The sequence below is a fragment of the Fusarium tjaetaba genome, assembly GCF_013396195.1.
Source record: "Fusarium tjaetaba strain NRRL 66243 chromosome Unknown NRRL66243_c0000398, whole genome shotgun sequence".
In the NCBI taxonomy this organism is placed as follows: Eukaryota; Fungi; Ascomycota; class Sordariomycetes; order Hypocreales; family Nectriaceae; genus Fusarium; species Fusarium tjaetaba.
Genome location: NW_023501594.1, coordinates 3651 through 17992, shown reverse-complemented (window position 1 = coordinate 17992; position 14342 = coordinate 3651). Strand labels below are relative to the sequence as shown.

The 14342-nt window shown below is 49.5% G+C and overlaps 5 protein-coding genes across 5 annotated transcripts; 3 read left to right on the top strand and 2 right to left on the bottom strand.

Annotated features, from left to right (window-relative positions):
• Positions 1 to 715: 715 nt before the first annotated feature.
• Positions 716 to 2435, top strand: FTJAE_13268 (CMGC SRPK kinase; the record flags this gene model as incomplete). Its single annotated transcript, XM_037346394.1, has 4 exons — positions 716 to 1481; positions 1542 to 1611; positions 1668 to 1926; positions 1995 to 2435. 4 exons carry the CDS (start codon positions 716 to 718, stop codon positions 2433 to 2435), a joined length of 1536 nt encoding a protein of 511 aa, XP_037199699.1.
• A 1592-nt stretch (positions 2436 to 4027) lies between these two features.
• Positions 4028 to 5188, bottom strand: FTJAE_13267 (uncharacterized protein; the record flags this gene model as incomplete). The annotated part of the gene is made up of 3 exons (XM_037346393.1): positions 4028 to 4811; positions 4876 to 5111; positions 5165 to 5188. 3 exons carry the CDS (start codon positions 5186 to 5188, stop codon positions 4028 to 4030), a joined length of 1044 nt encoding a protein of 347 aa, XP_037199698.1.
• Positions 5189 to 6410: 1222 nt separating this feature from the next.
• Positions 6411 to 9981, top strand: FTJAE_13266 (vesicular transport protein; the record flags this gene model as incomplete). Its single annotated transcript, XM_037346392.1, has 4 exons — positions 6411 to 6419; positions 6483 to 6963; positions 7022 to 9875; positions 9930 to 9981. 4 exons carry the CDS (start codon positions 6411 to 6413, stop codon positions 9979 to 9981), a joined length of 3396 nt encoding a protein of 1131 aa, XP_037199697.1.
• An 889-nt stretch (positions 9982 to 10870) lies between these two features.
• Positions 10871 to 11823, top strand: FTJAE_13265 (gluconate 5-dehydrogenase; the record flags this gene model as incomplete). Its single annotated transcript, XM_037346391.1, has 2 exons — positions 10871 to 10964; positions 11009 to 11823. The coding sequence occupies 2 exons, from the start codon at positions 10871 to 10873 to the stop codon at positions 11821 to 11823; spliced, it is 909 nt and encodes a 302-aa protein (XP_037199696.1).
• Positions 11824 to 12698: 875 nt separating this feature from the next.
• Positions 12699 to 14043, bottom strand: FTJAE_13264 (phosphotransferase enzyme family; the record flags this gene model as incomplete). Its single annotated transcript, XM_037346390.1, has 2 exons — positions 12699 to 13509; positions 13571 to 14043. The coding sequence occupies 2 exons, from the start codon at positions 14041 to 14043 to the stop codon at positions 12699 to 12701; spliced, it is 1284 nt and encodes a 427-aa protein (XP_037199695.1).
• Between the last annotated feature and the right edge of the window lie 299 nt (positions 14044 to 14342).

The following is a 14342-nucleotide window of genomic DNA, read 5'->3' as shown; positions in this document are numbered from 1 at the left end:
TCTTTGTCATCTTCGTCATTTTCGCCAGATCCTTGTTCTCTCCATCACCTTTTCTTATCCCCCGCTCATAAACCGCCACGCCGCTCACCGGCTTATCTGTCGCGCTGCTCCTACGATTATCACTATTTTCACTACGTGATTTGACTTTCAGCTGGTGCTCCCGAAGTTGAGGAGCAGAGAAGGACAAGGAAGCAGACTCAACGCCCGACTTATTACCAGCGCAAGCTGCGTCATGTGAAGGCACCATGACCAGCTTTCTCAAATCAAGGTTGCACTCTCCCGTCCCGTTTTATGCTTTGTCGGTAGCGGTTTGGCGCCCAAGCTTAGGCGTGTGTTTCACCGCTGTCGGTCAATTCAGTGCCCGAGTCTTTTTGGTACCGAGATCTTCAACTGGAAGCGCCAGTGAAAGACTTGACTCGTTTCTACGTTATCGTCTGGATGATGTTTTGATGCTTCCCCGCCATTTCACTACACCCAAGCCCAATCCGGCAAAGGTCCCCCACCACGCGCAAGGCCTCAGCTCTTTCGCCGCCGTCGCTCTCCCACCAAATCTTGCGACCGTGGTTGTTTGATCTGATTGCATTGGCTCCGCCTCAATTCTCGTTCATCATCTACACGTCGCCTTATTGCGCTGATTTTTGCCGCATCTCTACATATATTTTAAGCCATCGCTGACCTCTTTTCTCCCCCTTATAGATCCCACCAGCTTTCCGCCATGGCCCACTCCCCCTCTTCCTCGTCCGTCGACGATGCCGCCGAAAATACTGCAGATGAGGAGGATTCTGAAGATTACTGCAAAGGTGGCTACCACCCCGTACAAGTCGGAGAGAAGTTCAAGGATGGAAAATACACCGTGGTTCGCAAGCTAGGATGGGGTCATTTCTCAACCGTCTGGCTGTCCCGCGATAATACCAACGGCAAGCATGTCGCCCTCAAGGTCGTCCGTTCCGCCGCCCACTACACCGAGACCGCCATCGATGAGATCAAGCTTCTCAACAAGATTGTTCAAGCCAAGCCCGATCACCCTGGTCGCAAGCACGTTGTGAGTCTTTTGGACTCGTTCGAGCACAAGGGACCCCACGGCACCCATGTCTGTATGGTTTTCGAGGTGTTGGGAGAGAATTTGCTTGGGCTCATCAAGCGCTGGAATCACCGTGGCATTCCCATGCCTCTCGTCAAACAAATTACAAAGCAAGTTCTACTAGGCCTCGACTACCTCCATCGCGAATGCGGTATCATTCACACCGACCTCAAACCAGAAAATGTCCTTATCGAGATTGGGGATGTTGAACAGATCGTTAAGCGCGTCGTCAAACCTGAATCTGCCGAAAAGGAGAACAACCGCAATGGACGTCGGCGCAGAAGGACTCTCATTACCGGCAGTCAACCATTGCCATCTCCCCTCAATACCAGCTTCAACCAGTCCAACCTATTCCCCTCAACGAACACCCACTCTAGTCTTGCTGGTGTCCTGAATGAAGGTAAGCAAGCCATTGATCATCTCGTATATGGTTCAGCATTGGCTAATGTGATCTTGTCAGCAGGCAAGTCATCAAAGGAGGCATCTCCTAAACCATCTGACGATGCCCAAAAGCAACGAGAAAAGTCTGCGTAAGTTATTCGCCACTCAACGAAGAAATTTTTATCAGGCGCTGACAGCACTCAAGCGATCTTCTCAGTCGGGAAGTGTCAGGTATCTCTCTAGACAAGTCAAACTCTCCCTCTGCTTCAACAGGCGAAAAGCGCAAGGCAGAAGATGCGCACGCTTTCGATGTTATTAGCGTCAAGATTGCAGACCTGGGCAACGCCTGTTGGGTCAATCATCACTTTACCAACGACATCCAGACAAGACAATATAGATCACCTGAGGTTATTTTGGGTTCCAAATGGGGTGCCAGCACTGATGTATGGAGTATGGCAGCCATGGTATGTACAACGGTATTCGTGGTGAAGCTGGCACTGGCTTCTGTAGAGCATTACTGACCGCCCATTAGGTGTTCGAGTTAATCACCGGCGATTACTTGTTTGATCCTCAGTCAGGTACCAAGTATGGTAAGGACGATGATCACATTGCTCAGATCATCGAACTCCTTGGGCCATTCCCTAAATCTCTATGTCTCAGTGGCAAGTGGAGTCAGGAGATATTCAACCGAAAGGGAGAATTGCGAAACATCCACCGACTGCGGCATTGGGCTTTACCGGATGTGCTACGCGAGAAGTATCACTTTAAGGAAGACGAAGCAAAGCGTATTGCAGACTTCCTCACCCCAATGTTGGAGTTAGTACCTGAGAAACGAGCCAATGCTGGCGGAATGGCGGGCCACGTCTGGTTGGAGGATACACCTGGCATGAAGGGGTTGAAGATTGAGGGCCTGGAAGTCGGTGGCCGGGGTGAAGGCATCGACGGCTGGGCGACGGAGGTGAGGAAGAGATAAAGTGATTTATAGACGCTTTCGGGCATGTCGAATACAGAGAAACAAGCGAAACACAAGTCGACAGTCCAAGGCAACCCACATGAAGTGGTGCATGTGGGATTTGACTGGTCTTTTTTTTATTGTTTTTTTGATGATCCACACGAACGGCTTGCGGTGCTACATTACACTTGTACATCTTGACGATCTGGAACAGCGGCATCTTATCAAGCGAGCCGACTATGATGATGAATGTATGTAGGCGAGGGAGGAAGTACATGCAAAGGGGTAAAAGATTTAACGACTGTCCAATGTCTTGAGCGCTCTTTGGTCTAGCCTTAGAGCCAGAACACATCCGACCTTGATATAGATTGTTGAAATAAACTCAGCAAAATGTATCCCAAGTCTATCCTAAGCTTATATTAAGTTACCTAAACTGAGACAAGGTATCCTAAACTTGGAGAAATAATCTCAAAGTTGACGTCTACAGACTTGGCAGCATCTTCGAATTGTTGCGCCACAGTTGGATACCTGACCGATACTCCCTTGCCTGAAATCATTGTTGACGAGGACCATTTACTCGTCTTTGGCCCATGTTACATGAAAGACTTGACGAGACGGATTGAGATGAGCAGGGAACTTTGTTCGTGACGTTTGAAGGGGTAAGGGTCGAAGAGTAGGCCAGGCGCATCGATGCCTTGTTGAGATTGGACAGGAGGTCTTGTAGTCAGAAGGCTGTATAGCGAAGATGATAGGCTTGACCTGCTTTACATCGATGATATGTGATTGTGGTGTGATGATTGTTGAGAAGTGAGACGAGAGCTTGGGTTGGATGGGAGAGGTTACGTTTATGACGTCTGTAGCGAATTTGGTATGCTGTTCGTAGCATGTGATGGCAGTGTAGGTTATGCTTTTTATCGTCTCACGGATCGTGAAGGGCACAGCCTGAGTGATGATGGGGTTTGGATATGATGGAAGATATGGGCAAGGCCACCATAGTACCAGCCCATGACCACCAGCGTTCTCTACAGTTGTTCAATTCTTCAGAGGACTCGCAGTTGATGGCGGCACGGAGCCCCGTATCATTACCAATAATATTCTTTGGGGATGACTCCTCCCAACAACTCCTGTTGAGGAACTCTTGCAGATGACCATTATGCACAATCCGGTCTCCGACCAGTAACGCCCGCAGAGAACAGGAGAGCATATCGGGAAACACTAGAATATCATATGGTTTCCTCAATGAGAAATATATGTAGCAGCCAAAGATTCATGACCCGACGCCCTCCTTGAAAGACCAGTCCAGGGTGATCAAGTTCCAAACTATTTGCATTATTAAACAAACCAAACCCAAACCTCATTCCCGTAATTGTCACCACTATGGTGCTCGTATAGAATTACATAGTAGATACAGATCATTGCTTGTACTTTCTTTAGCGTTTCTTGACGCTCACGGCTGGACCATCATCGTCTTCCTCCTTGGTCCCTAAGAGGAGGGACGAAAACTTAGGACCCCTTATCTTAAGGGATTTAATAAACTCAGTAAAAGGTATCCCAAACCTATCAAAGCTGTTCTAAGCTTATATAAGTTACCTAAGTCTTATGGTCATCTAAATTCAAGGTCCCGAGTTTTTCCCCCCTCCTCTGGGCTCACTCTTATCACTAGCGAAGTCTTCATTAGCGCTCTCGCCATCTGTGGGAGAGTCTTTAGCGGCATCGAGAACCTCGTTCATGATGCGCTTTCCCTCATCGATCTCTCCGTTGGGAGCACCGCAGGACATGCACCTCCACTGTCCGACCTCAGAGAGCGTCTTGGTCCCAGGGGGTGCTTGACCATTGACGAGTCGGCATGATTTGCAGATCAGCACAATGCGATTCTTGGGCGCAGTCTCGTCCTCGCCAAGAAGAACGTCGAAGATACGGTCGTACCAGTGCGATTCAGGGGGTCCTGTCTGGTATGAGGCGTAACCGGTTGGCATCGGAGGAGGCTGAGGAGTCCCGGGGGCGATAGGAGGCGGAGGAGGTTCAGAGAATTCGGCGTTGGGAGCGAATTCAGCACTTGGTTCCATGGGGTTTGGAGCTGGCATTGGGCTATGCGGACGTTGGATGTTGGCTGTCGGAGGAGGGGGCATGCGCGTTCGTCCGGGAACCCCCTGGGGACCATCAGGTCGCTGCTTGTTGGGCGCTTTATCGGCATTCTGTTCACCCTCCTTCTTCTTGCCCTTTCCATCAGCCCCGCCGTACTTCTCGATCAATTCCATGGTAGAGTCATATTTGGTGGCATCCTTGAGTTTCTGGATCGTTTTCGCGCGCTCCGATTGATGGTCCTTGAGCCGAGCGCTCAAGTTCTCGATGCGAAAGTTGTAGTATGCGGCTAGGGTCGTGCGTGTAACGTAGATGCTGTCATGATATCGTCAGCCTGAGTCGCATTCGCATCAGGGATTACGGGAGGCCTTAGACTTACAGCACAGGGCCACCGGTCAGACCGCCCCATTCAAAGGCGCCGAGGTTGTTATATCCGACGACGAGTAGCAGAACGATCGCATAGACAAGGTAGGCGAAACTAAGGTAGAGTGTCCAGATGACACGCGCGCGGCGAGAGCTTGCGCGGACCTTATCGAGGGATGCTTGTGTGTCGGTGATCTTGGTCGACAGGGTAGAGAGGGTTTTCTCGAAGGAGGCAGTTGAGGAGGACTCGCCCTGCGTAAAATCATATTAGCTTTGGCAATGAAGTCCTGGTGATGCCAACTTACCCCCCAGGGCCAAAAGGCCACCATTTTGATCAAGGCAACAGTGAGGGGAGATTTGAGGTATGAAGAAACAAAGGAAAGACGATAGAATGAAAAAGAAGATAAGAAAGGGAGAGTGTGCCCAGGATATGGGCGAAACAAGAGCGGTACGAAGAAAAGGTGAAGGATAGACAAGATGTGATGTAAAGGAATGGTGAAGTTGTGACGGTAGCTTCTCGCCAGGAGTGACCTCATTCAGCTGAGCTTGAGCATGTGGGCAGCCTAGAACAGATTTGAGTCCAAGCAGGACAGGCCCAAAAAACGTCAGACTTCACAGCAGGATGTCAAAATAAGCCCAGCAAAAGGTATTCCAAACTCATTCTAAAACTATCCTGAATTTATGCTCATTTACCCGAATCCTTTTGTCATCTAGAATCACTGTCTCAGGTTTTCTTTGCCCTCCTAGACAGCGCAGGACAGGGAGCTGTAGCTAGGTTGTAGTCTAGGGGGCCTGTACGGATAGTGGCTCCACTGATGCCAAATTTGGATGCTTGAAGATCATCAATTGAGCTCAGAGAGAACTTGATAGTGGTTATGGCTAATATTGAGGCTTGCTTGATAGACTGAATATAAATTTCTGACTACAGAATTCAATCGTCGAAGCTGATTCGACTCGGATGTTTAGTAGAGTGACTTATCACTATTCCGTATGTCTCAAGCATCAACCTAAGATATTACAAGTTACAGGTCACCGGCGATGTTACAGGCGAGTGCAGCTCTCGGCCTGCAACAATGGATCGGCCACCTGCAATAGATTGAACTGTCGTTCAAACACCTTAGGTGTGTTCTCTCTATCTAGTTTAAAACTCACAAATTGTCAAGGACATTAAAACCAATAGATCAAGAAAATTGTTGCTGACATTTCGCACGTAAATATGGAATGCGGCCCCTGAGCGGCTGAGCCACAGTCATTTAACGCCACAATCCTACCCCAGAAATTTGACGGGATCGGTCATGGCTCGGAAGCAAGTGCTGTAACTCTGTCCATTGAGACCCTGCAACTCCTTTCATCAGCTTAACTAATTACTGCCAACTTGCGCATCGTCATGAAAGCGTTTTGTTGAGTGGCCTACTATTCTCTTTACATTGCTCTTCTAGACTTTCTTTTGTCTCTTTGTATTTTCATACCTAAAAGATTCGTACTTAATATCTAAATTACGCGCGTCCCTTGGTATCTTAAGACGTTGGTCTTTGACCCAAGGGAGCCATCATGTTCCAAGTTAGTTTCTCCGTGACAATTATCTGTTTGCACCTCATATGGGCAACGACTGACATGTTTCAGCGGTTCAAAAGCGCCATCGATCGGACCATTGCCGAAGAACAAGCCCGTTCACAGACAGCTCAGCAATCCAGGTCCCCCTCGAGAACCCGCTCAACGTCCTCGCGCAAGGGCGATGGCACACCAGCTCAGCGCGCAAAGGCTAGGAAACAAGCTGCCGATGCTGGCGACGCACCGAACCCAGATCCTGCCGTATTCGAGGCTGCGTTCGTGATTGACGACGAGAGTGAGCCGAGCCGAGCTACTACCCCAATGCCTCCTGGTGCCAACGACGATTCGAAGACCGACAATGGTGACACTCAGAACAACGGATCGGACGAAAAGAACGCAGATGACTCCAAGGATGAGGCCAATTCGGGCAAGAATCAGGATGGTGGAGATGGCGCTTCAGCGGCCAAGCCAGAAGCTACCAAGTCTCAAGAGTTGAGCCCTGAGATCCGCCAAAAGCTGCGCAAACTGGAGAAGCTCGAAGCTACGTATCCCGGTAAGCCTATATCTATGAATGCGCATATCAGGGGTAGGAAACTAATACATGTTCAAAGAATTACTTCGATCTTACCGAGTTGCCCATAGGCGAGCGACAGCGATCGAACCATTCGAGAAAGCCCTCCGAGAAAACACCCCCCTGACTTCCATCAGCGACCCCGAAGCCCTCGTCGAGTATCTCAACCAACTGAACCTCCGAAGCGACATGGTGATGCAGGAGCTGAAGAAGGTTTCGACTGATAAGGAAGAGTTGCAGAAGAAGCACAACGAAACCGAGGAAAAGGCCAAGAAATTGGAGGAGGAGCTTACGGCACTCAAGTCAGGAGACCCTACCCAGCCAAAGACCGAGGAGTCTGAAGCCCCCAAGGACGATAAGCACGAAGATACTCCCCCTGAGGTCCCCGAAAAGTCCAAGTCTCCTGTTTCTTCCGTCATGGGAATGTTCTCACCCAAGCATAAGCCGCAAAAGTCACTATCTGAGGTTACTGAATCCACTACTGAGCGCAAGGACAAAAGCGAGGAGTTCTTCTCTTACGACGATGAAATTCCCCACCTTCAGGCTGACCTTACTTCAAAGTCCGAGGAAATAGAGAAGCTCAAGTCTGAAGTCGAGGGTCTCCAGAAAGAGCTTACAGCCGTCAAGGAGAACAGCGCTGGCCTGGTTGAGAACTTGGAGAATGCGACTCGGGAGCTCAGCGAATCTCGCGACGCTGCCGCCGCCAAGGAGTCTCTGCAGACCCAGCTTGATGAGCGCAACAAGGAGATCGAATCTCTAAACCAACGATTGGAAGAGGCACAAAAGCAACTCAAGCAGCTGGAAGAAGACAAGAGCACGCACACAGCCAAGGTTGATGAGTTGGAAGTTTCGCTTGCTTCATCAGACAAGCGCGCGAGCGAACTGGACGCCGAGTTGGCCAAGGCTTCAAACGCAAAGAACATGTCCAAGAAGTTGATCGATGACCTCAACAGCCAGATCGAGGCTCTGAAGAAGGAAAAGACCGAGAGCCAGACCAAGATTGACGATCTGACCAAGAAACTGGAGTCGAAGCCCGCTCCTGCTGCACCCACTCCCGCTGCAACTCCAACGCCTGCGGCCTCACAACCTGCTGCGGCTACGGGCGGTGGCAACAAGAAGAAGAACAAGAAGAAGAAGGGCAAGGGTGGTGCTGGCGGTGCTGCAGCTCCAACTGTAGAGGCCGCTGTGGAGACTCCTGAGCCAGCAGCTCCCGCCGAGCCTGAAGGAAATGCTGAGCTTGAGGCTGAGATCGCCAAGCTGAAGGAGGAGGTTGCTGAGAAGGATACGCAGATTGAACGTTTGAGCAAGAGGCGCAAGACTGAGGAGGATCTGCGCGAGGAGATTGAATCACTCCAAGAGAATCTGCTCACAATTGGTCAAGATCATGTTGAGGCCAAGGAGAAGATTAAAGAGCTCGAGGCGGAGAAGTTGGAACTCAAGACACAGATTGCTGATCTTGAGAAGAAGATTGACTCATCTGCTTCAGATGCCGAAGTCAGCACCAAGCTGCAAAGCGAGATGGAGTCCTTGAAGACAGAATACGACGAGCTCAAGGAGAAGACGACCACTCTGCAAGCCGACCTGGGCGCTGCTCAACAACTTGCCCAGAACCGATTCAAGGATCTTACAGACCTACGTGAGGTGCTACAGAAGGCGCAGCCTGAGTTGAAGAGCCTGCGCCAGGAGTCTGCTACGCTAAAGACTACGAAGGAGGAGCTCGCAGCCAAGACCAAGGAGCTCAAGGATATGGAGAAGCGAGAGAAGGATCTCAAGCGGGATGTGGAGCGTGTCCAGAAGTTAGCCTCGGATCGCGAGACTGAGATTAAGGGTCTACAGGAGAAATTGGCCACCGAGACAAATGCCAAACTTCGTCTCGAGGATGCCCAACGGGTATCTGGACGAGACCTTCGCCGATCTGAAGCTGAGAAGGTTGAGATTAGTGCAAAGGCTGAGAAGACGGAGGCAGAGCTTAAGATAGTACAGGAGGAGCTCGGCAAGTTGCGACCCAAGGTGAAGGAACTTGAGGAGCAGATGCACAAACTGAAGCGAGAGAAGACGGCAGCGCAAGAGGAGGCTGAGTTCAAGACGCAGCAGTACAGCAATGCTCAGGGACTGTTGAGTAGTATGCGAGACCAGACCGCGGAGATGTCTGTGCAACTGAAGGAGTCCAAGTCGCAGGCTGAGTCGCTGGAGGAGGAGCTTGCTGAGGTCCAGCGACTACTTCAGGAGCGTACGCGCGAGGGCGAGACGATGCGACGATTGTTGGCTGATGTCGATGAGCGTGCCGATAACAAGGTACGAGAGATGAGGGCGCGAATGGAGGCAGCTGTTGAGGAGCGAGATCGAATCGAGGACGAGTCGAGTACCCTTGCACGACGCAAGACACGCGAGACAGAAGACTTGAAGCTGAAGCTGAAGGATCTGGAACGCGAGGTCAAGACTCTGACACACGAACGAGATGAGCTCGAGCAACGTGAGAAGGAGTGGCGCCGACGACGAGAAGAGCTAGAATCGGTGGAAGAGAAGGCTGAGGCCGAGGCGGATGAGCTCCGAACAACAGCATCACAGTTGCGCACAGCTCTCGACGCATCAGAGAAGCAAGTCCGTGATGTTGAGAAGCAGCGAGCTGAGTTACGACGAATGCTGGAGGAGGCAAGGCAACGATACGAGAAGGTATCCAAGGATCTCAAGTCAGTGCAGACCAAGCTCGTGGCCAATTCAAGCCGTAGTTCATTCGACTCGGTACGAAGCGGAAGCAATGGCTCGCCGGCCGCTGGTGGAACTCCAGATACGGTCTATCTCAAGACCATTCTGCTGCAGTTCCTGGAGCAGAAGGACACCAAGCTAAGAGCTCAGCTTGTGCCGGTGCTGGGCAAGCTATTGCGCTTTGACAAGTAAGTATTTACTACGTACATCCTCGATGGACATGGACTAATCTAGTGTAACAGGACGGACGAGCAAAAGTGGCAGAAGGCAGTGCAACATATCGAGGTTAAATAGATGATGCTCGTGAGGGTGAAGGAGACTTGGAATGCATGGAATGGCGTTTGGTTTGGGTAACGCCGTTGAGGTCTGTAATGAGACGATATCGGATACAAGTGTAGGATTACTGTGAATGAAACAATCGAGTGTTGTTGTAACTGTCAATGCCTCTAAAAGGATCATGATTGTGTTGGATGTCGTTGAAGCTATAGTGGGGTAGCTATATGTTACGCCTCACGCTTCTACTTAGCTCACGCCTCTACTCAAGAAGCCATGACAACGCTATGAAGCCATTGCTTAACCTGAGAGGTCAATTCACCCGCTGATTTCTCAATACGGTAACTTGTGGCTTGGCCGATCAACGGCTTTTCTTCAACCTTTTTCTTTGTAAGCTTGTGAAGATCGCGATGAACCGATCAATTCATCATCTTGACCCCACGTCGACGTCATGATAGAGCCTCACGCTGCAAGAGACTCCAATTGTTGTTTCGCCTGTCATACCCTCTTCTTCCCTTCCTCACCCAATTCACGGATCAATTCCTCCGCTGTCTTTCGTCATGGACTGCGCAGAAGAGAAAGTGCTGATCTCATCATGAGCTCGTCATTGGGTGAGAGAGGAGCATAAGTTAAAGGTGAGATGGGCATTGGTTGAGATGCCAGTTCTTGCCAGTTGCAGTTTCTACTTTTTATTGTGTACCTTAGCTACCCCTCTTTTTTATAATTTGAAGAATTGTTTGGTATAAGAATCATGTCCAGGCAGTTTCTTAGACTTGGCTCCAGAAGCTTTCTTACATCTTCACTTCGACTCACGACTCCTTTTGTTAACAACTCTTGTGCCTCAACTTCAAGTCAACTACGAACCTTTAACTCAAGCAACAGAAAGGACTTTCAGTACACTACACGCACAATGTCAGGAACACAACCAGCAAGTGGCGGCGAGCACCGAGACTTTTCTCGCGATGCTTTGTTTGATCTCTCGGGCAAGGTTGCTCTCGTGACAGGTACGTCTATCAACAATCTCTAAGCTGAGAATCATGGCTAATAGATACAGGTGGTGGCTCTGGCATTGGTCTCATGGCCACTCAGGCCCTCGCCGTCAACGGCGCAAAGGTCTACATCACCGGCCGCACAAAGGAGAAGCTCGACACCGTCGTCGAAAAGTACGGCAAGAATATCGCCGGCGAGATCATCCCCATCCAAGCCGACGTTGGCAACAAAGAGGGCATTAAGAAGCTCTACGAGGAGTACTCCTCTCGCGAGAACTGCCTCTGCATTCTCGTCAACAACGCTGGTATCTCGAGCAACTCTTTCCAGGTCGAGGCCGATTCTGCGCAGGAGATGAAGGAGAATCTCTTCGACAACAAGGATGCTACCTTTGAGGACTGGAACTCGACGTACAACACCAACGTCACGGGCATGTACTTCACCACTGCTGCTTTCTTGCCTCTCTTGCAGAAGAGCAGTGAGAAGCACCAGGGCTGGAGTTCAACAGTCATCAACATCAGCTCCATCAGCGGTCTTATCCAGAAATCTCAGCACCACTTTGCCTACAACGCCTCCAAGGGTGCAGCCGTGCATCTCACACGCATGCTCGCCGCCGAGATTGTGAGCAACAAGCTCAAGATCCGCGTCAACAGTATTGCACCTGGTGTCTTCCCCTCTGAGATGACCACCGATGGTAGTGATGAGGCGCAGAAGAGCTTCATCCCCAAGGAGAAGTATGCTGAGAAGGTTCCCGCTGGACGGGCTGGCAAGGATCAGGATATGGCTGCTACAGTGCTGTTCTTTGCTACGAACCAGTACCTGGTGGGACAGACTGTTGCTGTTGATGGTGGCTACACTATTGCCGCTGGTCAGTAAATTTGACAGAGGGACAAAAGCTGTATTATAGATGGACATGATATAATGAATCAACCGTAATGATTGACACACACGGCTTCAACTCGCCTTCGTTATGACAGCATGGCTTACATTGGCATGTATATTTATTTCCCAGTTACAAACGGTCTAGTGACTGGAAGTGAAAGTCATTAGCCAATGTATCTTCTGGAGTTACTGTTTGATATCCTTTTACATACCCTTGCAACCAAGGGGAGTTTGCGTATTTGGCTCCTCTGGGGTAGGTAGATCCTTTTGCCAGAGCTTATAGGTAAGTCTAACTTTAATAAGAACAAGTTATTATTATAATAATTGCTTTGCATCTGCAATTAAAGATATTGCGCCAAGGACAGCACTATTCAGGGAAAGTAAAGGCACGAGATCTACAAGATGGATGCCGTGGGGGCCAAGAGGTGGTCGGATGAGGTATATAGGTACTATACTTAATCTACTAAGGTTGGTAAGTAGTAAACTTTACAGCTTCTTATCCTCCTACACTTTACTCTGACTCTTAAACAAGGTAAATTCAATAGCTTCCTCGAGTGTAAGTTTACGACGCAGCAACAGCAGTATTACAATGAACTAACTGGAAGCTAACAGCTGAGTGCCTTGTTCTTATTTTCCATACTCACTAAGGTATCGTTTCCCCACTTCTGTATACCTAAGTCACGCCAGGCTTCAGAACTCAGCAGTTATGTCCTCCCTTGATCCAACATTCCCCGAACTCGAGACAGTTCGAAATCGTTTGAGCGAGACGATGAGAGAAGTTCAGAAAAAATAGATGGAATTACAGGAGATGATTGATCTCGCGGATAGCCTCGGTAGCATTGACCAGGACTTGATAACGCGAAGCGCTTCTAGCTCACGCAGGAAGAGGGGTCCATCAGCTTGGCGCAGTCACTAGACGTGGCGCTTTTTACCTCGAGCACCTCGATGAACTCTGCATAGACCTCTTTGAGGGTGATATCAGCAGCAGCTGGGAACGCGCTCACCGCATCGAGATCATCGCCGCTGAGCCATGGTGGTGGCGTTGATAGATATCGCGGGATTGTACCTGCGAATTCCCAGTCAATAATGCCAGATACATGTAGATCTTGCGTAACAATGATATTGCTGCACCTGAGGTCTTGGTGAGCCATAGAAAAGGGCGTCGTGGACTCGGGAAACTCCAAGGACCCGAAAGCATGCTTTGTGAGGCTCTCGAGTGCGAATAGCTCCATCCGCACCTGATCACTAGATAGGTCTTGGGTGGGTAGACGGTATGTTTCTGACAAGATGTGAGATTGGTAAGCCAAGTATTGCCCTTCAGAGGAGGGGGGTTCCAAGCCTCCCTGTTGTTGGCAGCACCTATACAGCTCGTTCGCAGACATGGACAGGATGGGACCGATTACAGGGTCAGGCCCACCGGCTGGGTTCGGCATGAGTGAACCTGCCACGGAGAATTCCAACTTGTAAAGCTGCGATAGAATATCGATCAGGTCGTGATAGAGGTGTTTCCGTCGGTCCTCTGTTGCGCCCGCAAGAGCCTTGAGACTGAGCGACTGACCCGAAATGTAGTCACAAATAAGAAACGCCACTGTCGCGGAACCATCCTGTACCAGCAAATCTGGGGCACGTCCGTACGTATAAACGCGCGGTATGGGGACTGTCGTGTTGTGCTCGACATATCTACAGGGCTATTGTGTTAATAGCAGGCGAACTAGAACTGCATTTGCATCTTGTAGCGTACCGCATTGTAGCAACTTCGCTTTGCACCTTTGCCCACGCATCACATACAACCGGCTCGAGGGGTATTCTCACAACCCACGTCACATTTTCGGCATCAAACAGGACAAAAAAACAGACGTTGAAGCTGCCGCGATCGTGCCCAACAACCCTGCAAGACTTGTGACTGTTATGTCGCGAGGCCAAGCGGCAGACTGCATCCTTGTCAATCGAGTCAATAAATCCTTTGATCCTGGCTTCGAGTTGCTGCTCCGTAGGAGGAAAGCCGCGCATGACGTTGTCATCGACCCGGACTCCGGCAGCTTGTTGCCTGTCATCATTAGACTTGTTCGCGTTCTTGTCGTGCTGGTCTTGTGTCGGGGGAGAGTTGATGCCGTATTCGACTTGAGTTGGTACGAGAAGTCTATAGAGGGCAAATATGGGAGAAATCAGAGACGCAAACTGCGCCAGAATGAAGCGATATATCACAGTCAGCATTCTCTTCAAGATCTCGCGCTATTGATGATGAATTGGCTACACGCTGTTTGCCTTTAACACATGAATCAGTATAGCAAGTGAAATAGCCAGGCCACGTGACCACAATGCGATTATATATAAGGTCAGGTAAGTAGTTATTAAGAAAGTATTTAAAAATTTAAAAAGTAATTATTAAAAATTAAAAAATTATTTTCTTTAAATTAAAATTTAATAAATACTACTTATTTACTTCTTATCAATAATAAGAAAGGCACTTATAGATAGATTTATATGCTAGAAATGCAAAAGAGAAACTCCGG